General features: G+C 39.7%; 2 protein-coding genes across 11 annotated transcripts in view; one reads left to right on the top strand and one right to left on the bottom strand.

Annotated features, from left to right (window-relative positions):
- The window catches only part of TPGS2 (tubulin polyglutamylase complex subunit 2), a 69,849-nt gene extending 58,444 nt beyond the window's left edge, over window positions 1-11,405 (bottom strand). For 2 of the 3 annotated variants that reach the window (XM_025931443.2, XM_025931445.2), the window contains exon 1: window positions 11,272-11,405. In XM_025931443.2, coding sequence (XP_025787228.1) covers window positions 11,272-11,347 — 76 coding nt within the window. In that variant the 5' untranslated portion in view covers window positions 11,348-11,405. The remainder of the gene's footprint in view (window positions 1-11,271) is intronic. The other variant, XM_025931444.2, reaches the window with a different exon arrangement.
- A 104-nt stretch (window positions 11,406-11,509) lies between these two features.
- Window positions 11,510-24,687, top strand: part of KIAA1328 (KIAA1328 ortholog) — a 361,755-nt gene continuing 348,577 nt past the window's right edge. For 7 of the 8 annotated variants that reach the window (XM_086682787.1, XM_086682788.1, XM_086682785.1 and 4 more), the window contains exons 1-3: window positions 11,510-11,810; window positions 18,728-18,763; window positions 19,496-19,635. In XM_086682787.1, coding sequence (XP_086538913.1) covers window positions 11,510-11,810; window positions 18,728-18,763; window positions 19,496-19,635 — 477 coding nt within the window. Of the gene's footprint in view, window positions 11,811-11,848; window positions 12,057-12,977; window positions 13,088-14,455; window positions 14,485-15,284; window positions 15,360-18,727; window positions 18,764-19,495; window positions 19,636-24,687 lie in introns of those variants that run through there. The other variant, XM_086682789.1, reaches the window with a different exon arrangement.

Below are 24,687 nucleotides of genomic sequence, written 5' to 3' on the forward strand. Positions count from 1 at the left end.
TCTTCACTTTTCTTAGCATTCAGAGAGACAAGACTCATAAGAATATTTCCCTTGATAATGGAAGCTGAAGAAGCAGAGATAATGGTGCTTTGGAAACATAAAAAGTACCATATACACAATTTTTTTTTTTATGCTTTCCGGTCAATGTTCTTTCTAAGATACTGTGAAGCACAGTACTAAGGTGGAAAAACACTGTGAGCTTTAAGCCGTTACACTTGGGCTAAGTCCTTGCTATGCCCCTGGCTGATTAGGATGGAAGATGCTGTCTCGCCCTTCAGGGGTGGCCCATTTGGTAATGTTCCCACCAAAGGTAAGACAGTGAATAATAAATGTTATTACTGACACTTTATAGCGAGGACAAGAGGGTGAGGATAGGCCACTCCAAGTGGCTAGGCTGACTCCATGTATGGGTCTAGTTAAGAGTTTATGTACAAACCTCATTGTGTGCCCCTTAGCAAAGCCCTTTAGCAATTAACCTATGCAAATGCAGACTCTAGCTTTAATCAGTCTTAGCAGCCTATTACTCCAACTGCAGTAAAACAGCACAATACAGAATTCTTTGTCAACAATCCATTGGTTGCATAATGATGTCATCTAACTACACCCAGGAGGCAGTCTAGTGCGTAGGGTTGCTGGAGGACACATATTTCATATAAACCAGTATAAGCACCTGACATTAAGCTTTTGATTGCCAACCCACCCATTTCAAATACATTCATCTTAAATAAACGAATTGCCAGCTATATGACACAGCTACAATCTAAACAATCAGGAACCAGGGCACCCCACTCATTAAGTTCCCCTTTTAAAAAGCCCTGAGTAACTGGGGTAACTGATGGTTTGACTGACCTTGCCTTTCTCCTCCCATGCCCAAATTCCCACACCTAAATTTTAAATTCACCAATAAAGAGTGATTCTGTGAAACCCTGGCCTCCCCACCCTTGGGCCCCAATAAAAGATACAGGTCTGCTCCTCATCCCCACCATCGGGCTGTGTGGCCCTCAGGCCTGGCATGTGCCCTCTAGGACCTGTGCACAATAAATCCTTTCTTCAAAGTTCCCTAACTGTTGTCGCTGAGGTGCAGCTTGCAAGCATAGTAAGAACCACAGGTGCCAGTCCAGGTGCAACATTAACACTGGCTCCAGTCAGGAAAATGTGGGGGCTCATCACCAATCCTACATGCCCAGGTGAGTGCCTGAGGCATTCCTAGCCGATAGCATCACTATGAATAGGCTGAGACAGACAAGCACACAATGATTCAGTGGGTAACAGGTTCAGTTTCAGGGTCTACAAGGCTTAAACAGAACTGCTGTGATGCTATTACAGATGAGGGTATGAAACTGAATAAAAGAAACTTCATTTAAAATGGAGTCAGGAGGCCAAAAGCGGGAGCCTTCAAGGTCTACCACTCTGTCAACTTCACACTTCAACAGAAAGAGAAGTACCCTGCATTCCCAAGAAGCCTTTGTTACTCTACTAGGAGGAAAGAATTTCTCCTTGCCCAGCAACAACCCAGCCAATGAAAAACCATCACTACTCTGAACTCTCACTGTCCGCCAATGAACTACCTTTAAAGCAGCCCCTTCAATTCCTTCCTTTTTCTCTGTTTCTCGTCTTTCATTTCTACACTTGCCTCCTGTTTGCCACAGCTTGTATGTCTAGAATTGCAATTCTCTGCTATTCTCCCTCCCTCCCAAAAAATCATTTTGCTGATAAAATAACTGGCTGTTTTACTTTTAGGGCCAAAAAGGACATATGATACTTTAAACACCTCCAGGATAGGCTTTAGAAACCATCCTATAATAAATTGTTTAAGATATACCCACTGTAGGGACTTCGTTATACAATACAAACAGCACTGGTGGGGAGGAGGTGCTGAGGATGGAGAAGAGAGGGATATAAAATAAATTTCATTTGTACAATGCTCTATTTCAGGGAAGTAGTATAAATTATCGTTTAATCTTTCAATGATCTTGTAAAGCATTTTTTTAAAATGCTTTTATTTTATTTTTTTTTTTTGAGAGAGAGTGAGTGAATGGGGAGTGGGGTGCAGAGAGAGGAAGAGATCCCAATCAGGCTCCACACTGACAGTGCAGAACCTGATGTGGTTCTTGAACCCACAAACCATAAGATCATGACCTGAGCCAAAACCAAGAGGTGGACACTTAACTGACTGAGCCACCCAGGTGCCCCTACTCTTATTATTATGTTTTTTTTAAGATAAGGAAACAGGATGAGAAACATTAAATAATTTCATAGAACTAAATCTCTAACCACAACTGCAACATGAAGCCTAATGCTTTTTCTACCATGTTGTCTTAGCTAATTCCGACATGGGATGGGAGGGAGCTTTCCCCAAACCACCAAGCAATTCTCAGACATCAGCTGGGTTTCCTACAATTCAACTCAATTCTGACATCATCTACCTAGAGACAGCATCCACAGGCTAAGGGCTCAGTCCCACAAAACTGCCTTCCACTTCAGATGCCAGTTCCAAAGCCAAGTTGTTATTTGTGCTTCTGACTGACTATAAATAAGAGGTTCCCCCTTATTGAATCTCTTCTTTGGTTCAATTAGTTTGCTAGAGCGACTCACAGAACTTAAGAAGCCTATTTTCTTAACAGATTACAAAGGATGTTATAAATCAACAGTGAGATAAAGAAATGCATAAGGCAAGGTCCCAAACACAGGAGCTTCTGTCCTCATGTGTCTGGGGCCCGACACAATGGCAAGTGGAAGCCTTCTGGGTCATTAACCTGGAAGCTCTGCAAGCCTGCTCCTTTTGGACTTTTATGGAGGCTTCATTACATGGGCATGATTGAGGAAATCCCTGACCACTAGCAATTCATTCAATCTCTAGCCCCTCACCCTTCTCTGGAAATCAGGGACCAGAACCAAAAGTTCTAACCCTCTAATCATAGTTGGTTGTCCAGACCACCAGCCCCCATCCTTATTAGGTTACCTAGGGGCTTTCCAGAAGGTACACTAACATAACAAAGGACAGCTTTTTATCACTCTCCTCACTTAGAAAATTCTAAAGGTCTTAGAAAGTCTGCTAGAACCAGGAAGACTAAATATGTATTTCTTATTATAAATGACAATATCACAGATAGCCGAAAGCATTATGAAGATGTTTAGAAAGCAATAGCAATAACAAGCTGTCCTTGGTCTATTAAGATGTGACAGGATAAGTACTATCTGACGAGACACAGTTATCCCCACTCTCCGGCCTTTGTGATCAATGGCAAGCATTTGTGAGCAGCCTGGCTAGAATAACCTGTATGGCAGAGTAAGGAAATATTAAATAGCATGCATATGAAACTCAGGTCTTCAGACCCAATAGTCCACTCCATGTAACTATGTGACATGCCACAGATGAAAACTCTCTGTGGTAGCTTATTCCAAAGCCGGGTGTTATCAGTTCCTTCCTTTCCTGCCAGCCCATGCCAGGAGAAGTCTCTTTCTCCACCTTCTTGAATTTGGGGTTGGCCTGTGACGGCTTTCAGCAATGAAATACAGCAAAGCGATGCTGTGCCAGTTTGGACTTAGATAGGACTGGCAGTTTTCCTCTTCCTCTCTGTGCCCTGAGGGACCACACAATGAATCCAAGCTACTCTTTCGAAGAGAGAATGTTGAGAAGCATTGAGAGGCCAGAAATGAGTGCAAAAGCCATCTTGGACTTCCAGCCTAGCCGAACTTCAAATAATTCCAGTCCCAGCTGCCATCTAATTGCAACCACTGGAGAAACCCAAAATGAGAACTATCTCAGCTGAGCCCAGTCAACTGGGAGAAACAGTAAATTGCTTATTCCAAGCCACTATGTTTTGGGGTGGTTTGCCACCCAGCAATAGATAACTGGGACACACACCCTAACAGAAAACAAATCTCTAAGCCAACATCTCTGATGTAATTAATGAGGACCTGCTATGTCCTCAGCTTGGGAGACTTACTGCCAGAGATTAGGAATTTAAGTAGAAGACACTGTCTCAAGAAATACTGCCTAAACATTACAAACATGAAACGGAAGTGAAAACTTTAAGACAATATATATGTTAAACTGAGTGATACAGACCCTAAGGGCCTCAGGAGTTAAAGACAGAGAGGGAGGTAGATAAAGACTGAAAAAGTGACTGGCTCACTGAACACCTACTCCTGCTCCCTCCTAGTGTGCTTTCCTGTATTTTAGAGATTTGACAGCTAAAGGCTAGATTTCTCAGATTCCCCTGCAGCTAGGCTCCCTCAGGAGACCCATATTCCTGCATGGAAACTCACTCTCCTACAGATTGGGAGGAGGAGAGGCAGAAGGCAAATGTGAGATTGGATCTTCTCACAGAGCTGCAAAAGGCACTTCTCAAGTCTGCAGCTTCGTTAGCACACTAGCTGTAGGTACTTCCCTCTTAGCACCCCCCTTCTGCAGGATGGTTCTCAACCTGGAGTCCACTCCCGTTAGCTCTCCCAGTGATTTTGTGAGCTAATGTCCCTTCATCGATCCACTGCTGCCTGACTAGCTAAAGGGTTTTTCTAGCCTTAAATTAGCTAGAGTGTATTCCATGGTCTGCGACCAAGAACTCTGACACACAGTATGCATTTGTGGATTCAGAGGTGACTTTTCAGGAAAGGCAAAGGTGTACAGGTCAGAGAAAGTGGTCATTTACATGACTTAAAAATTGTGGCCACAGAGCTGAAATATGAGAGATTCTGGAATCCAAGATATGATGATAAAGGTCTTTTATTTTTTAGACATTAAAGGTCTTTAGAGCCAGAAGAGAAAAAATAATGCCGAAATCTCCCTGACTAAATACGAATATTCAAAGGGAATAACTGAAGAGTGTTAATCTATTATGCAAATCAAAGAATAAGGTAAGGATGTACCTGAAACCACGGCTTGAAGGTAGGGTGTGTGGAGCATGGGGAAGTGGGGTGGGGTTAATTGCACAGAAAAAAATTAACAGCCAACGTGATGTAAATATCTTTAGAAGGATCAGCTTGCAGGGTTCAACTTTGGTCGTACCTGGGAATTTGGCCTTTGGATGTATTCAATATTGACAAGGCTAGTTTGCCCACCTTTGGCTAACCTACTAAACGTCGCTATCTTTCTAGGAGTCTACAATTTCACTAGCTGTGGCTGATTGTTTTGCCTATGTGACCAGCCACAACAAAAACCCCTGGAATTTGAGTCTTTAGTTTGTCATAATCATCATTGGTACCTTAATCTTTCGCTCTCATCCCACTTTTGTTTTATCTTTGTATGTATTTATGTATGTCTGCATGTGTATGAAAATGCTGCTCACCATCAGTCATTTTGCTTAGGTTTTCCTTATCTATGTGTGATTTCATAAAAGTCACCCTCTAGTAACTTCCTCTGAAAGGGCACATGGGTACAGAAACCTAAGTTCTTTTATCTGAAAGATAGTTTGGCTGGTTATAAAATCCTTGGTTCACATCTTCTTTCATTGAATTTCCTAAAAACACTGTTTTATTCTTACCTTGCTTGGTATGCTGGTTTTTGAGGTCTGATGCTGGTCTAATTCTTTTGACTTTGTAAGTTATTTGTGTTTTTGCTTTGAGGCCTTGAGGATTTCATCTTTATTTCTGATCTTACTTTTACTAGTGTATGTCTTAAAGTTGATAGTTCTTGGGGCGCCTGGGTGGCTCAGTCGGTTAAACATCCGACTTCGGCTCAGGTCACGATCTCACGGTCCGTGAGTTCGAGCCCCGCATCGGGCTCTGGGCTGATGGCCCAGAGCCTGGAGCCTGCTTCCAATTCTGTGTCTCCCTCTCTCTCTGCCCCTCCCCCGTTCATGCTCTGTCTCTCTCTGTCTCAAAAACAAATAAACGTTAAAAAAAAAAATTAAAAAAAAAAAGTTGATAGTTCTTGGTTAATTTTTTCCAGGTATTCAGGAAGCCCTTTCAGAATCAGATCTTTTCCCATTTTTGGAAAGTTTTTAATATAATTTTAAATATTATTTCTGTTCCACTATTTTGTTTTTGCTCTTCACAGACTCTAATAATATGAATAGCATTCCTTATTTGCTTATCTTCCATTTCCCCTTCCTTCTTGACCTTTTACTTTTTTATGTCGCTTTCTTGGTTGTTTTCCTATTTTTCTTCAATGCTCTAGACTAAATTCACTTCAATCTAGTCTCCTTATGATACCTTATAATTTACCCTTTATTTAGAACTTTGTTTCCTTCAAATTATAGTCTGAGTTTATTCAACTCTTTTTTCATTTTCCGTCCTTTTTTTCCCCTCTATTTCTGTTCTTAGTTTTTGAGTGTGTGATTCTGGGTAGTTTTTCATATCCTCAGATGCTTGTTTATGTATTTTAATTCTGTCTGGAGTTTAGACTTGCTGTTTTCTTCTGCTTCATACTTGTTTTTTGGGAAAAAGTATCAGTTGAAAGAGAACAGAAAACCCAGAAATAAATGCACAATTAAAATTTTTTTTTTTCCAACGTTTATTTATTTTTGGGACAGAGAGAGACAGAGCATGAACGGGCGAGGGGCAGAGAGAGAGGGAGACACAGAATCGGAAACAGGCTCCAGGCTCTGAGCCATCAGCCCAGAGCCCGACGCGGGGCTCGAACTCACGGACCGCGAGATCGTGACCTGGCTGAAGTCGGACGCTTAACCGACTGCGCCACCCAGGCGCCCCTAAATGCACAATTAAATGGTCAATTAATCTTTGACAAAGGAGGAATGAATATACAATGGGAAAAAGACAGTTTCTTGAACAAATGGTGTTGGGAAAACTGGACAACATGCAAAAGAATGAAACCGGACCACTTTCTTTCACCACATAAGAGAATAAACTCAAAATGGATTAAAGATCTAAATGTGAGACCCGTGGGCACCTGGGTGGCTCAGTCAGTTAAGTGTCCAACTTCGGCTCAGGTCATAATCTCACAGTTCGTGGGTTTGAGCCCCATATCACATTCTGTGCTGACAGCTCAGGGCCTGGAACCCTCTTCCAGATTCTGTGTCTCCCTCTTTCTCTGCCCCTCTCCCACTCACACTTTCTCTCTCTCCCAAAAATAAATAAACATTGAAAAAAATAAATGTGAGACCTGAAACTATAAAATCCTTGAAGAAAGCACAGGCTGTAATCTCTCTGACACAGGCTGTGGCAACATTTTTATGGATATGTCTCCTGAGGTAAGGGAAATAAAAGCAAAAGCAAACTACTGGGACTACATCAAAATAAAAAGTTTCTGCACAGTGAAGGAATCAATCAGTAAAACTAAAAGGCAACCTATGGACTAGAAGAGGATATTTGCAAATGACACCAGATAAAGGATCAATATCCAAAATATGTAAATAACTTATATAACTCAATAAAAACAATCCAATCATGGGCAGAAGACATGAATAGAGATTTCGCTAAAGACAACAGACAAATGGCCAACAGACACATGAAAAGATGCTCATTATTACTTATCATCAGGGAAATGCAAATCAAAACTACAATCAGGTATCACCTTATACCTGTCAGAATGGCTAAAATCAACAACAAAGAAAGAAGGTGTGGGTGAAGCTGTAGATAAAAAAGATCCCTCTTCCACTGTTTGTGGGAATGCAATCTGGTACAGACAGTATGGAAAACAGTATGTTCCTTAAAAAATTAAAAATTGAACTACCCTGCAATCCAGTAATTGCACTATTGGGCATTTACCCAAAGAATACAAAAATGCTAATTCAAAGAGATACATGCACCTCCACGTTTACTGAAGCATTATTTACAATAGCCAAGACACGGAAGCAGCCCAAGTGATTGTCCATCCATTGATGAATGGATAGAGATGACATGATATACATATGTGTATATATATATATGTATATATGTGTGTATATATATATATGTGTATATATACATATATGTGTATATATATGTGTATATATGTATACATACATATGTGTATATATATTTATATATATATATACATATAAAACACCTAATGGAATATTCAGCCATAAAAAATGAAATGCTGCCATTTGCAACATGGATAGAAGAAAATAAGTTTGTCAGAGACAGAGAAATGCTCTATGATTTCACCTATGTGTGGAATTTAAGAAACAAACAAGCAAAAGGGAAAAATAAGAGAGGCAAACCAACAGACTGTTAGCTATAGAGAAATAACTTATGGTTTCCAGGTGGGAGGTGGATAGGGGAATGGGGGAAATTGGCATGGGGATTAAAGAGTACACTTATGATGAACATAAGTAAATAAATTAATTAAATAAAATGATAAAAAAAGAATTACAAAAAAAGTAGAGAAGTTTAGGATGGAGAAATATAGATTATATAGATGAACCTTGAGTAACACAGAGGTTAGGTGTCGGGATGCTGACCACCCCCCCCCCCACGAAGTTGAAAATCTGTGTATAACCTTTGACTCTAAAAACTTAACTACTAATAGCCTACTATGGGAAACCTTACTGATAACATAAAATCAATTAACACACATTTTGTATGTTATATGTATTATATACTATATTCTTAAAATAAACTAGAAAAAAGAAAATGTTAAGAAAATCATAAGAAAGAGAAAATACATTTCAACTACTGTACTATAGAAAATCCAGGTATAAAGAACCACACAGTTCAAATCTGTGTTGTTCAAAGGTCAGCTGTAATTGATCTTGTTGCATCTCATGCAGATCATTTTTCACACAGTATGTATAATCATCTGTTATCAAATGTAACATTTGCCTACTCCAGGTTCCACTGAGTAGGAAAACATTTTGTCATCATAAAAAAATTTTTTCCCTCAGTTGATTGTTTAGCATTTCATTTCCTGACTTCAGCATTAATTCTCTACGGGTTCTACTTTTCTCTTGTCCATTTTGTGAAACTGTGGTGTTTAACAAGATGTCTACTTTAATGACACTGTTTCCACTCAGTTGAAGCAAAGTCCAGATATTTTAGCAGGTTTTTTGTGTATAGGGGAGTGATGTGAGCTTTCCTTTTTCTTTATCCTCTTATTATCAATTGTCAAAAAAACTCTTCCATTTTGCACATATTCTTCTCTAGAATACATGCACTTGGAATACGGTCCCTTTAAATTGTATGGCCGACCCTTTAGACAGCGCCTACTTTGAAGTCACTTTACTGCAGCCCTACTCTGTTCTACCACTTGTTACTGTTGCACTTTCAGATTGGGGCGGGTTTTAATCTTTCTGTCGTTCCAACTAGCCTCTTTTGCTGGCATCCTTTCTGGGTCTGCCTTTGCTTGCCACAGAATCTTCTAGCAATGAGCAACTGGCACTGGAACAGTGCTGGGATTTGTTGTTGTTTTCTGTTTTTACTCATAGTTATTTTGCACTTTTGGCATTCTCTATCTTTAAATAATGTTGGGTTTGCAACTGGATAGAATTGTCATAGTTACGGACAACACTTCACACAACATTAGGGAGCAGATTTTGGTACAGTACTTTGCTTACCTCACACCCACCACGGATGTCAGCCAGCTTGTTTTTTTAAAATCCTCTTAATATGTTTTTAAAACAAAAGCCAAATGTGAAAAAATAAAAATATAATTGATATTTGACTTGTGATTAACCGAAATTATGAGGTTATGGTTAAATTTACAAAGAGCATTACACTGTTGATGGGAGACCAGCTTCACTATAAATTTAATTACCAGAGTAGTTTAATTCCTTAGGTAGGTTTTGCCTTGTGTTACCAGATGTGTCAGACACCTGAAATGCTTAATAACAGATAGAATATACTAAATGTAGAAATTAAACTTGAAATGTTGACAGTTACTTAATTATTTAGGGCTTTAAATTGAACTGACAGCTTAAGGGAAATTTAGCCGGCCTGACTTGAATAATCAAAAGAAAGTAACTTTTTAAATGAGGAGATAGGATATGGCTGTGCTTGAAGATTAGATCTCTCCTTGCCCAATTCTACAACTTCATTTCTAAAGCTCACCATTTCTCCCAAACATATGATAGTGGTTCATGTCTCACTGCACATTTACCGTAGACACTGGGGAACCCCAGGGAGAACAAGACAAAGTTCCTAGACTTGTGGACTTCTATTAAAGAAGAGACCAGCAAATGAAAAAAGCAACCAAGTAAGCAATTCCAAGTAGTGACAAAGCCACAAGGATTAAAAATATATATATAAAAGATAAGGGAAGACAATGATAGAGAAGGGTGTTACTAGAATTACATTCAGGGAAGGCCTCTCTGAGGTACTGATATTTGATGAGATTTGAATGAAGTGAGGGAAAGACATTTAGAAGAAGATGGGGGGGGTGCGGGAGGCAGGAGGGAGAAGGGGAGGGTCTAGAAGAGGCCTTGAAGCAGGAACAAGCTTGGTGAGTTTAAGGTACACACAAGGAGGCCACTGCAGCTGAAAGAGTAAAAATAAGGTCAGAAAGAGAGGAGAGTAGCTCAAAAACAGACTTGTGGGTCACAGTACAGAATTTGAATTTTATTAAAACTGAGATGGGAAGGCATCAAAGCATGACATTTGGCCTGCTTCGGCTTTTTCCTCCTTGGTTATCTGGCCAGCTTCAATTTGTCTTTCAAAATCTAGCAACATCTCCTGTAGGCCATATTTCTTAACTCCCCAGGTAAGGTCAATCACCTCCTCCTGTGTGCTACTTCTGAGCAATAATAGATTACTACTGGCCGCCTCTCACATTTCTAGGGGTACCTAGGCTGTTGATTTTTACCTAGGTTGTGTTTTGCTTCCCCTCCCCCCCCCCACCCCATCTTTGTAATCCTTGAGTCTAACACAGTGGCGGGTGCTAAGTAAAGGTTCCATAAAGGAAAAACTAACCCTTTCAGTGGCACAAGCCTTGACTCCTTCCAACCACTTGGGGTGCGGTACCCGGAGGCGCATGGGAGTTGTTGCCCTGGAAGGCTGCACGCGCAGTTCCCCAGCTCTCTGCTACCAGAGGAAGGGCTTGCGTTTCAAGGATACTTCCTTGGCCAAGAATGCCTCTCCGGAAACCCAACGGCCCCTCAGTCAGGTGCCCGCTGTCTCCCTTTTGCACGCCTTTGCTCGTCCTTCCCGGGCCCTGGGTTGGGGAGTGGGAGGGGGGTGGAACCTTCAAGCTTCCCAGCTCTGCGTCCTCACACTACCCGCAAACGCTCCGTGGGCCTAGTCACGCACCGGGACCCCTCTCCTCCTTAACAACGGAAGTTACAGCAGCGGTGCCCACTGGCACACAGGGTCCGCGTCGCGCCGCCCCTCCTTGCTTCTAGTGTACATCCTCTGGTCCCGCAGTCGCCCCCCATGGAACCCAGCCCCACTCACCTAGAATGCGGGTGATGCCCAGGGTCAGCTTCTCCAGGTGCGGCTTGCTGCAGCCTGGGGGCGGCGTCTCCTCCATGACTCGCGTCCCGGCTCCGCGCGCTGCGGGGGCAGCAGCGGGGACGCAGCGGGCGAGCGGGGTGGGCGGGACGGCTGGACACCGCCCCAGAAGCTCGGCCGTCCAGTTCACGGCACGCCGGGAGTTGTAGTGCTCGGCGCCTGAGAGCGCGGCGAGGCGGAGATGGGGGGCCCCGGCTGCTCTGGGAGTAGTGGTTCCGTGCGGCGCTCGTACCCGCGACCCCGGCGGTCCTGCCACACCACGCCGCCTGGACAGAGCGACTCCTCCGCCCGGACCCTTCCGCCCCGCCGGGGCCGGTCGCGCAAGCGGGGGCGGGCCTCTGTGCCGTGCGGCCAATCCGGCCTGGGCCTGGAGGCTGGGGCGGGGCGGCCCCGGCGCGACGCCCCGAGTGGCGGTTGTTTCAAGATGGCGGACGTGGCGGGCCCCTCCCGCCCCGGCGCGGCGGCGTTCTGGAGCCGGGACTGTATCCTTTGCCCGCCTGGCAGGGGGCGCCGGCGCCCTCCACCGCGCGGCGAGAGGTCGCGTGGGACTGAGTGGAGGGGCGACGCTCGATGCTATCTCTGGGGGCGGGGCCGTCCTTTCCGGCCGTCGTGTAGGTGCCGGGCTTTCCCCTGACTTGGGTGTTAGGTAGCTGGGAGCCAGATTCTGTCTCCAGGCTGGAGCTCCAGGCTGGAGACTCAGCACTGAGGTTTTCCAGCCCTCCTTGGCGGTGAGCTTTGGAAAGATGGCCTAGAATCTTGGTCCAGCCAGGGGCTGGGAGGGTCCCTCTGACCGTGGTGACCTCGGGCCGGCTGAATCTCTGCGGAGGAGGGGTAGGGTGTGGGCTAGACAGGGAGCCTTTTTGTCTTGGTTTAGGACTGTCCTTGGTCTGCGTTGTTAGGAGCAAGTCAGGACCTTGTCGGACTTCGAAGGCCTGTCAGTGATTGATGATTTACTTTCTTGCTGGGATTTTCGGAGAGGTTGGGGCTGGACGTGGTCTGGTGGTACTGGTTACGGAATAAAAAGCGTTGCAAGTCTTTGCTGCTGGAAGTAGTGTTGAGATTCATGTGGACTGTGGGTCCCCACTGGCAGGATTGAAGTTTTTGAGTTGTTTTGGGGTGGAGAAGCTGTGGAGCTTTACCGCTGTGGTGGTGTTCCCAGTTAAGTAACTGATGAGACGTGTGACAGACTGATTCTTTCTTGGATTTGGATAGACGGTGCCCGCCTGATCTTTGGTCCTAGTAAGTTACATCACGTTAGAGAAGTGTTACATGAAGAGAGGGCAGTCCGTGTACTGAGTGCCTGCAGAGGCAAGTCTTTTTGTCTGTTTGTTAGGATTGATGATAGAGCATTGTTTGAAGCATTGCTGTTAACTTTGGCAGAATCATTTTCTGCACGTTCTACTTAGCTCCCTGTGAAACTTACAAAATTATATTATCAGTTTTACTGATTGAGTTATAGAACTAGGATTACAGTGTCATGTGTAGAGTGGGATATTTTTGCATTCCTTGCTCAGTGTTTAATACTTTGTAAACATAATTACCACTTGTCTCTGATAGGTGGGTGACAAGTAAAATCATGCACGTGTACTGTGGATGAAAACACACTAGTGCACTGTGCAAATTAAATATATATATTTTTTTCTTATCAGGAAGGATGCAAAGAGAATATGTGCATTGGGAACTGGGCTGAATTAGGAAGTCAGGAAATTGGGATGAGTCTTTTCTCATGGAACACAATGCCTGCAATGGATACTTGAAGGTTAGCAGCTTCTAAGGTGCTTTTTTTAGTGTAGTCATTTTCATAACCACTTATGTGGTTTCAGTGGTTATTCCTTAACTTTCTCTGTGACCAAGGGAATTGTTCTCATCGGTATAAGTGGTGTGTGTGTGGGGGGGGGGCAGTGTATTGCTGTTCCACTAATTAAGTTAATAGGTAAATAAACAAACTGTATTCTTGGTCTAAGCAGCCCTGTATGCTCACTTAGTCATATAGTTATTATTCCTTATTTCACATAGAAGTCCTATGTTCTCTCTTTTCTCTCTTTTCATCCTTACTGTGAAAATTAATGTAAAATACTTATCTTCTCATTGAAAGTGAGTAGTAGAAATCAAATGGGGAAGATAGTGGTGATTAAATTTGATAGAAATTCCGTAATTTGAAATGAATTGCAAGGTTACTAGTATTACCTATTTCCCTCACCTATTGCATAAAATTCCCAGTTATCATCCAGCCTCAGATGTTTTCATTTTATTTTATTTTTTAAAATTTTTTTTTCAACGTTTATTTATTTTTGGGACAGAGAGAGACAGAGCATGAACGGGGGAGGGGCAGAGAGAGAGGGAGACACAGAATCGGAAACAGGCTCCAGGCTCTGAGCCATCAGCCCAGAGCCCGACGCGGGGCTCGAACTCACGGATCGCGAGATCGTGACCTGGCTGAAGTCGGACGCTTAACCGACTGCGCCACTCAGGCGCCCCTTCATTTTAAATCTCCATAGGACACAAAAGCAATGTCAAATATAAATTTGCTACTGAATCTTTGCTAAAAAGTATAAGGATAGTTATGAATCATTTGGTTTAATCATGTGTCTTTGGATCTTTATTACACTAATGACTTCCTAGACCACCTCATAGGCTTTTTTTTTTTTTTTAATTTTTTTTTTTTTTTCAACGTTTATTTATTTTTGGGACAGAGAGAGACAGAGCATGAACGGGGGAGGGGCAGAGAGAGAGGGAGACACAGAATCGGAAACAGGCTCCAGGCTCTGAGCCATGAGCCCAGAGCCCGACGCGGGGCTCGAACTCCCGGACCGGAGATCGTGACCTGGCTGAAGTCGGTCGCTTAACCGACTGCGCCACCCAGGCGCCCCTCATAGGCTTTATATAGAAGTTTCAATAGAAAAAAACAAAAAGAATGTATGTGTAATCTGGTATTCTTTTCACACTGTTAAAAGAAAGTTTTTCAATGCTTTGCCTAAACAATTAGAGAAATGTGACTAGGAAATTTCCTGGTCCTAGATGTTTCTGTTTCTGTCATGTGAGGACAGATCATCTGTGACTGAACATCACCTTTTTTTTTTTTTTTTTTTTTTTTACTGTTCTTATGAGTTCTGCATCTCCTGCACAGTATGATTCAGCAGTAATGTTTGGCACAAGGTATGTCTTTATACCTACTGTGTAAACAGTGAGTATCCCATGTTGTCATTTTATGGGTTAAATCTACAAGTAAAATATGCCCCTTCAGCCATAAACTGTTTTTCTTCAGTATAGTTCCTGGTAGTGTCAAAAGAAATTAATGTTTCTGCAGTATCTAAATTTGATTGGGTAATACACTCCAGTGTTTTATCATTAACTGCATTTTTTTTTTAACGTTTATTTATTTTTGAGACAGAGAGAGACAGAGCATGAACAGGGGAGGGTCAGAGAGAGAGAGGGAGACACAGAATCTGAAACAGACTCCAGGCTCTGAGCTGTCAGCACAGAGCCCGATGCAGGGCTTGAACTCACGGACAGCGAGATCATGACCTGAGCTGAAGTCAGACACTTAACCGACTGAGCCACCCAGGCGCCCCTCATTAACTGTATTTTTAACTTGATATTAACAAATATGAACTGTAAGGGACTTGGTCAAAACATTGCAGTAGCTATAATCTCTGCCATTGAATATTCAATTACAGATAGAGACTTTATGTTGATGTTAAGAGAATATACCAGCCAGGAAAGTCATTTGGGTCAATGATAATTACATACATATACGTGTGTTGCTGGTAAGTGAAACTAAAAAAGGTTAGATTAGGCTGTGCAACACCAAGTTTATTTTCTTCAGCTTTTGTTGATCTGAGATAGATATGCTCCTTCCTCTGTACTTTTGGTTTCTAATTACTGCTTTAATTCTGGGGATTTGGAGTTTGGTACTAGCATTAAGGATGCTTTATAATTTGCTGTACTTGTCTTAGTAAAGAACTTCCAAAGAAGCCGAAGTAGAACTGAGGTGACACATAGAACCCAGTAAGAGGTCCAGTAGACATTTGGTATATACTGTGTCTCTTTGACTTTTCCTGTGAAATATGTTTGTATATTTTTCAGACTTTGTATTTGAAGAAAGTAGGTTATTTGGGTTCTTGAATGAAGATAGATTACCAATGATTACAAAGGATAGGTTGGATGGAGGCAATTTCAAATATTTTTATGTTTATTTTTTTAAAACCCATGTTAAGGTTAATTTAGCATTTTTATATTTGAAAAGATATTTAGCATGAATGTGGCTGATGGGTTTTGCCTGCATATTTTGACATTTTCCTCTACCCTTCAAGGTAATTCTGGCTGGTCTAAGAATTAAAATGACATGAGATAGATTAAGAGGAGAAAATCAAATTTAATTACGTATATATGGGGAATCTATATATCTGTGTGAGGTTCCAAAGACAAGCGAAATGAGGTATATATGTCATCCCAAACTAAGGGGAAGGGAATAGGGATCTGGGACTTTAAAGGCAAGGAAAGCAATTCACAGGAAGGTGAAAAGGGATAAATGTTTGGTAAACAAATGTTTCCTGGGCCATATAGAAACAATGGGACATAGAAAGGAATTTAACAAACAGACTTTGCTAAATTCCTTCCTATCTACCACTCCTAGTTTATGTTATACATAGTTATTTATGGTGATTCTCTCTTCTGGGAGCAGGTCCTACATCTAAATTCTTTTAGGCAATTAGTGGCAGGGACAAGGATTCTTCATGAGTCTTTTGGGCCTTGATTGTTTTCTGGTCAAAATAATCCACATGCCAAAGTGGACATTTGGGGTGATCAGTTCTGAATCCCTACAGGATAGAAAGACAACACGGAAAAGTTGTTAGTTCTTTATAGAATTAAATATCACTTTAATTCTTTCATAGACGGTTCACTACGAGCTGGGCATTTGACATTAGGGGATATAACATTGAACAAAACCAGGGGAAAAATCCTCCTCCACTTGGTGCTTACGTTTTTGTGAGATGAGATGAGGTCATGAATAAGTAAAACATGTTGTATGCCCAATGATTATAGGTGACATATAAAGAAAAAGCAGGAAAAGGGTAGCTATCATGGGCGTCTTTTGTCTGATTTTATCCCAGTACCACATTGTTTTGATTACTATAGCTTTGTAATATAGTTTGAAATCATAAAGCATGATGTCCGTAGCTTTATTTTTCTTAAGATTGGTTTTGCTGTTTAGGGCCTTTTGTGGTTCCATAGAAATTTTAGGATTGTTTGTTCTATTCCTATGAAAAATCACATTGGAATTTTGATAGAGATTGCACTGAATCTGTAGATTGCTTTGGTATAGACATTTTTAACAATATTAATTATTACACTTTATAACCATGGAATAAGTTTCTGTTTGTGTCTTCAATTTCTTTAATGTCTTACAGTGTTCAGTGTATAGGTCTTTCACCTGCTTGTTTAAATTTTAAATTCTTAGGTATTGTATTCTTTTTGGATGCAGTTGTAAATGGGATTGTTTTCTTCTTTTTCTGTTTCTATTCATGTAGAGAAACATGACAGATTTTTTATACTGATTTTGCATCTTGCAACTTTGTCGAATTCATTTATTCATATGGTTTTATTTGTAGTCTTTAGGGTTTTCTATATGTAATATGTCATCTGCAAATAAAGCTTATGAAAGATCTCCACAGTTTGCTTTTCCTAAAAAGGAAACAGTTATTAGCTCAGAGTAAGGATGTGGGAGGTGGCATCAGGTTTGAGAGAAGATACTTGATGAGCTTCCAAATCATGATGCAGCTGAGTTGGTTCCTCAGTGGCTGGTCTGTTCCAGCTGTGAGCAGTCTTCTTCATGAATGTTCTAGGGAAGTCTAGTGTGTTTCCCTGGATTCAGTTATGTTAGTCTTTCCATAGGTTGTCTTTGGAGAATATTCTGCAAATTCATCATTACTGTATCTTCTAATTGAAGATGTTGCCAAATGGAGCTTGTCCTGAATCATCTTGAATATTTTTCCCTTGGGTACCTTCCCATGTGGGTATCTCTAACAGCAGATTATTTATTGAGAACCTATGTGCACTAGTCCCAAGGGATATAAAAAACGACTTGGTTTTTGCTGTTGAAGAGGCTGCGTAATTTCATTTTGTAAGGCTTTTTTTAGATTGGGTGTCAGTGAATTTGTAAATTTTCTCTCTGCTCCCGTGTTAGCTGCTGTCAATTTCCTTAGACTAGTGGGGTCTGATTTTGTTTGTTTACTTGTCTTCTGTGCCCCTTAACATTTTCTGAGCTCCATACCTGATGTCTGAGAGGATTTGAAGTGTAGAGGCACTAGTTATCAGCGCAAATCTTGAATCTGTGGCAGTATTTGTGTGCTGCTGCAGAGAGCTGTTGGAAATCACCTGGCGGCTCACATAGTAGCACCCCCTTTGTATTCCTAAATTCCTATGGGGATTCTGAGCACTTAACAATCAGCCTCCTTGAAAAGATTCCATAGCTAGGAGTGACCCTGAACTGATGTATATTGACTTTTTTTAACATGTTGTTAAATCTACTATTTTACTCCAGCCTTTGCCTGGAAGGAAATTTTTAATAATTGATTTGTCTAGAAATCTCGGAGAAGAAAGCATTTTATGAAAGAACAGAAAACAGGAATTTTGTAGGTCATTTGGAAAAAATTGTTTACACACTTACTTCCCGGAAGTGTAATCAAAGGTTATCAAATTGTGGACTTATCTGGATTTAGATATAGTTCTGAATAAGATTTTGTTTCTTAAAGAAAGCTTTCTTATTATATTGGTTCTATAACACTATTATGATCTTAGCCTTTCTAAATTTTTCCTTTTGAAATTCAAAATAGTTCTTTTTGTCTTCAATTTCTTCCACTTGTTAAATCATAGGGCTTCTGGGACATTTCATGAATGCACTGCAGAAGAATAAAACCTTTCTGTGTTTGCATGATGGACTTGCCCTCAAACAGTGTTTGTTCTTCAGAGCTAAAGCTCATTTTGAAATTATTTATTCATGCCTAAAATAACTTGTCCGTTCTCCAATAATAAACAAACTGGTGCATTTAACTCCTTGCTTACAAAAGGAAAGGTAATGAAAGAAAGGAATTTCACAGCAGAATTTATTATTCCAAGATATCTCACTTGGAAATAAGCATGGGTGAAAGTTTTATGGAAGAAGACCTCCCAAAAATTTCACAAAACATATAGTGGGACTATGTAAAGATGAACTTTAAAAGATTAAGTTTACTACATTTTATTTCAGTTGCATTGCTTTCTAATTTTGTTTTTAAAAGCTAGTTATAAATTCCCAGGTCAAAAGAAATTAGAAATTCTAACAGAAGTACAGAACAGAGGCAGCATTTGGATATTGGACGATCTTTTTTAGTATTTTCCTTCATGTCCTTCTTCACAGTTTCTGATGAAGAGCAATCAGTAGTGTATGTTCCAGGTATGGTTTTCTGTACTAATTTTGTAAGCTTCCTTTGCTTCTTAAGTGTTAGGAGAAAATAAAACAGTAGGACCATTTTGCCGATATAACTAGAGGCAGAACAATTCATTGGAAAGTAATTTAAAAAAAACACAACTTGGTTTGACCTATAGGTTTCAAACCTATAAGGTTTGAAATACTGCCTTATTTTATGGGCTGGTCAGGCAAGTAAGCTTTAGATGAACTTGTAGAACATTTCATTTCATCTCTTAAAAAGCAAGAGATTCTTATTTTTTTATATTACAAATAATAGACTAAATTTTATAGTTCAAAGAAAAATGTGAAAACTTCTTGATACAGGGTTTATGTGATAGACTCCTTAAAGCTTACCGGTTATTACTAAATGAGTGTTAAACTGAACCACTGAAGGTACTCTGACTATGTGAAAAATCAGATTTTTAATTTCCCCTACATTAAGGTATATATTGACTGTATCTTAAGATTTATAAGTTTTAATGTGACTTATGAATTTCCACATCACCTTTTAAAAATATTTAAGTTGAACCTTAAATGTATTCAAAACATAATCTTTCCATGGTTCATTATTTATTAAGAGGTTTAAAATGAAGTTTATAAAGTAGAATTTTCCCTGTGGGGTCCCATAAGGAGGGATATTGGAGAAGTGCTTACTGGGGGGGCGAGTTTAAGAGAATAAGGTATAATTTTAGTATCTTGTTTGATGGAAATCCTTAGGAATTTCTACGGAAGGAAATGCCAGATCAAGACACAAGTTGAGTCCAAAAGCTGATGTCAAACTTAAGACTTCCAAGGTTACTGCTGCTTCAGTCTCCATGGAGTCTTTAAAAGGTGCAGGAGACTCGGTAGATGAACAGGTCAGTAATTTCCCTTTTTTTCCCTTACTCTTCAATCTTTATAAATGCTGACCAATATCTGATAGATATATAAATGCTGACCAATATCTGATAGATAAGGGTAGAAGAGTCCTTGAAAGAACATTAGATAATCTACAAGCAATCTTAAAAGGTACAGAGGATTCTGGGATACTTTACATGGTATGAATATAAAGTATGTAGATTACTCAAAGGTTTTGATCTAAAATGTCTAGGTTTGCCTTCAGGCTTAGTTAAGTAAAATTTATTATCTTGGTATGTGTCAAAAGACCTACATCCTGATATATGTGAAGTTAGTAAATCAAATTGACAATGAATTTTTCTTTTATTAAGTGTCCTTTATATTTTTGTTCATATGAATTTGTTAGGTGATGGTAGATAAACCTCTATATATAAGAAAGAAATTTTGTTAAAAGAAAATTTCCCCTACATTATTATTATTTCCTTTACTTTAAAAATATCATAAAGACTCTTTACAGCCCAGTCATTGATTCCTCCTTCATTGTTGCCTTTGTAATAGTATTTGTACATTCCTTTGCTGTAGACTCTTACCTGATAGGTTTATTTTATTTTACTTTTTGTTACATTTTGTCTCCCCAGCCAGAGGGTAAGTCAGGGTTTGGCAATGTTTCACCTATAGGCCTAATTTCCTTGCTGCCTATTTTGTGAGTAAAGGTGTATTGGAATATACGCACACTTATACTTTTAATATTATTGCTCCTTTTGTATTATAATGGTAGAGTTGCTACCATAGTGTCTGCCCACAAAGCCAAAATATTTACTATCGAACCCCTTTAGAGAAGGGGTTCCCAGTTCAGTTCTTGAGTACATTTCCAATATCTAGTTTGTTGCTGATCGTTATGTTTAGAAATCTATAGGATTTACCTGGGATGAGCCCAGAAGCCCTACTTGTGTTACTTGTATCCTCATTGTACCCACTCTACACTGAGATGTGAATAGTAGTTGAATTTGCAAGTTCTTATTAAAAGTTGAAAGTGTTTTTTTCATGTGATGATTTGTGCATTTTATACTGAACAATTGCCTGCTTTTGGATTAAGTCCATATTTTGGGAGGGCTTATTAACTATAATTCTTTTTTGGGCTATTTCACTGGCTTTGGGAATTATAGTATACATCTTTAGCTTAGCACAGCCTATTTTTTTTTGATGTTTATTTATTTATGTTGTGTGTGCACACGTGTAAGTGGGGGAGGGCAGAGAGAGAGCGGAAGAGAATCCCAAGCAGGCTCCATACTGTCGGCATGGAGCCCTATGCAGGGCTCCATCTCTTGAACTGTGAGGTCATGACCTGACCCAAAATCAAGAGTCAGACACTTAACCCACTGAGCCACCCAGGTGCCCCTATCACAGCCTATTTTAAGTTATAGTTTCCACTTCACCTAGAATTTTGAGGACCTTTCAGCAGTCTATGTCCTGACTTTTGTGATATTGTCATACATTTTACTTCTATAGGTAAAACCCCCCAATACATTGTTATTTCTTTTGCTTAGTCAGCGGTCTTTTTTTTTTTTTTTCGTATTGATATATAATTTACATATCATAAAATTTACCCTTTCAAAATGTATAATTCATTGGGTGTTTGGGTGTTTTGTTGTTGTTGTTGTTGTTTTGTTTTATTTTTGTATATTTACAGAGTTGTGGATCCATCACCTCAGTCTAATTCTGGAACATTTTCATCATCCCAGAAAGAAACTCCATTATGTATTAGCAGTCACTTCCCATTCCCTATTCATCTTAGCCCCTAGCAACCACTAATCTACTTTAGTCTCTATAGATTTGTCTATTCTGGGCATTTCATGTAAATGGAATCCTATAATATGTGACCTTTTGTGGCTGGCTACATTCACTTAGCATAATGATTTCAAGGTTTATCTATGCTGTATCATGTATTATTACTTCATTACTTTTTATGGCTGAATATATATTTTGTTTATCCATTCACCAGTTGAAGGACTTTTGGGCTGTTAGGCTTTTTGGCTATATGAATAACATTACTATGAACATTCACATACAAGGTTTTGTGTGGATATATGTTTTCACTTCTCTTGGGTATTTACCTAGAAGTAAAATTGCTGGGTCAAATCGTAATTCTATGTTTAACCTTTGCATGAACTGCCTAAGTGGCTATACCATTTTACATTCTACCAACGATGTTTGGGGATTACAGTCTCTTCACATTCTTGCCAACATTTTATAGCTATTCTTTTTATTACAACCCTCCTAGTAAGTATGAAGTGGTATCTCATTGTGGTTTTGATTTGTATTTCCCTAATGACTAATAATAATCATTTCTTTATGCTTCTTGGCCATTTGTGTATGTTCTTTAGAGAGATGTCCATTCAGAAATTTTTCATTTGGGTTGTCATCTTACTGAGGAAGTTAAAAGAGTTCTTTATAAATTCCATCTTCAAGTCCCTATTTGTACATCTATGAACTACAAATAGTTTCTCCCATTCTGTGCATTCTTTCACTTTCTTATTGGTGACCTTTGAAGCATGAAAGTTTTAATTTTGAAGTCCAGTTTATCATTTGTTTTCATTTGTTGCCTGTGCTTTCCTGTCATATCTAAAAAATCAATACCTAATCCAAGTTCTCAAGGATTTACAACAATATTTTCTTCTAAGAGTTTTATTATTTGAGATGCTACATTTAGTCTTTGATCCATTTTGATTTAATTTTTGTATATAGTGACCCACATTCATTCTGTTGCGTATGGATATCCAGTTGTCCCAGCATCATTTGTTGAAAAGATTATTCTTTTCCCTCTGATCATCCTGGCACCCTTGTGAAAATCTCCTACCATGTAAATGTAAGTGTTTATTTGTGGACTCTCAATTCTATCCCATTGCTTTACATTTCTATTTTTCTGCCAATACAAGCTAATTACTGTTTGGAATTATGTATTGGAATCAGGAAATGTAAGTCCTCTGAGTTCTTCTTTTTTAAGATTTTAGCTATTCTGGGCCCTTAAATTTCTGTAGAGATCATAGAATCAATTTGGCAATTTGTGCACTAAGGTCAGCCTGAATTTTGATAGCAATTGCAATGAATCTTTAGATAAATTTGGAGAGTACTCTCAACTTAATATCAAGTCTTCTAGTACTTGAATATGGTATGTGAGATACCTTTTCATTTATTTAGTTCTTCAGTGTCTTTCAGCAATGTTTTACAGTTTTAAAGTGTACATATCTTTTGTTAAATTGTTAAATTTATTTCTAAAGATCCCTTTTGTTAAATTTATTTCTAAAGATTAAGTGTTTAATACTTTTTGATGCTATTTTTTGGGGGGAGTTGGGGAGAGCGGCGGGAGGGGCAGAGGGAGAGGGAGAATCTTAAACCGGCTCCACACCCAGCACAGGAGCTTGACACGGGGCTCAGTCTTACAAACCGTGAGTTCACGACCTGAGCTGAAATCAAGAGTCAGGCGTTCAACTGACTGAGCCACTCAGGCGCCCCTTGATTCTATTATTAATGGAATTATTTTCTTAATTTCATTTTTGGATTATTTGTCGCTAGTGTATGGAAATAGAATTGATTTTGTCTCTTGGTTTTGTATCCTGCAACCTTTCTAAATTCACTTACTAGTTTCGATCTAATAGTTCTTAAGGTGAATTTCTTACAGTTTTTTATATGTGTGATGATGCCATCTGTGAACAGAGATAGTTTGACATCTCCCTTTCCAGTTTGGATTTCTTTTATTTCAATTGTGTTTCACTTTCGTTTTTACTGGTTATAGAATTTGAGTTGACAGTTTTTTTCTTTCATTACTTTAATAATATTGCATATATTTACTGATTTGCACTGTTTTTGAGGGGGAAGTCTGCCGTCACCCTTGCTTCTGTTCTGCATTTAATATGTGTGAGTTTAAACTCTGGCTACTTTTAAGATTTTTGTTTTCTCCCTGGTTTCAAGCAATTTGATTATAGTATACCTTGACTAATTTTCTAAATATGTCTTTTGGTTGTGGTTTGTTGGGACTTTTCGATTTGACAGTTTATAGTTTTCATAAAATTGGGAAAATTTTCAGCCATTACATATTAAGATATTACTGTGTCTCCCCCGCTCCCCCCCCCCCCCCGCCCTGCCTTATGAGGACCTTAGTTACACAGAGGACTCCAGTAGGCCACTTAAGCTTACCCCACAGCTTTCTGCTCATTTTTTCCTTCAGTTTGTTGTTGCTATTGTTCTGTGTTTATCTATGGATAGTTTATATTGCTTTGTCTTCAAATTTATTAATCAACTTCTGAAGTGTCTAATCTACCACTTACCTCATTCAGTGTATTTTTTATATAAGCCCATGTTTTTATCTCTAGAAATTCAATCTGAGTCTTTTGTTTTTATTTATATATTTCATGTCTACTTAACAGGCTTGGTCTTCTAGTTGCTTGAGCATATGGAATATAGTAACTTTTAAAGTTCTTGTTTTTATAGTTCTGTCATCTGAGTCCTTTATGGGGAGATTTCAACTGAGTCCATTTTCGAATTATGTATTGTATTTTTCTGCCTCATTACCTGCCTGCTTGTTTTTTATTGGATACCACCAAACAAAGTGAAGCATACCTTTTTTTGAGTTTTGAATATTTTGTGTTTCTATAAATAATCTTGAGCTGTTTTTCTGGGACTGAGTTAAGTTATTTAGAAGTAGTTTGATCTTTCTGAAGCTTGGGTTTAAGATTTTAAAGATGACACCAGAGCAGCTTTTAATATAGGGCTAATTTTGCCTACTGTAGGCAGTACCTTTCTGAGTATTCTTGCTTTTGCTCCTTGAATTATAAGGTTTTCCACTCTGGCTGGTGGGAGCATGAGCTATTCCTGGCACTGTATTAGCTGCAAAAATTATTCTCACATTGAGTTGTTCTTTCCCTGGATTTTGGTGGGTCCCCTCATAAACGTATGCTGATCAGTACTCAGTGGTTGATGTGCAGGGACCCCTCTGCAGATCCCTGGAGCTCACTTTCTGTGCAGCTCTGTCTTCTCCAGTACTCGGCCCTGCAAACGCTAGACACCTTGGCCTT

The sequence above is a fragment of the Puma concolor genome, chromosome D3 (genome assembly GCF_028749965.1).
Source record: "Puma concolor isolate L17-30 chromosome D3, mPumCon1.1.hap2, whole genome shotgun sequence".
Taxonomy (NCBI): Eukaryota; Metazoa; Chordata; class Mammalia; order Carnivora; family Felidae; genus Puma; species Puma concolor.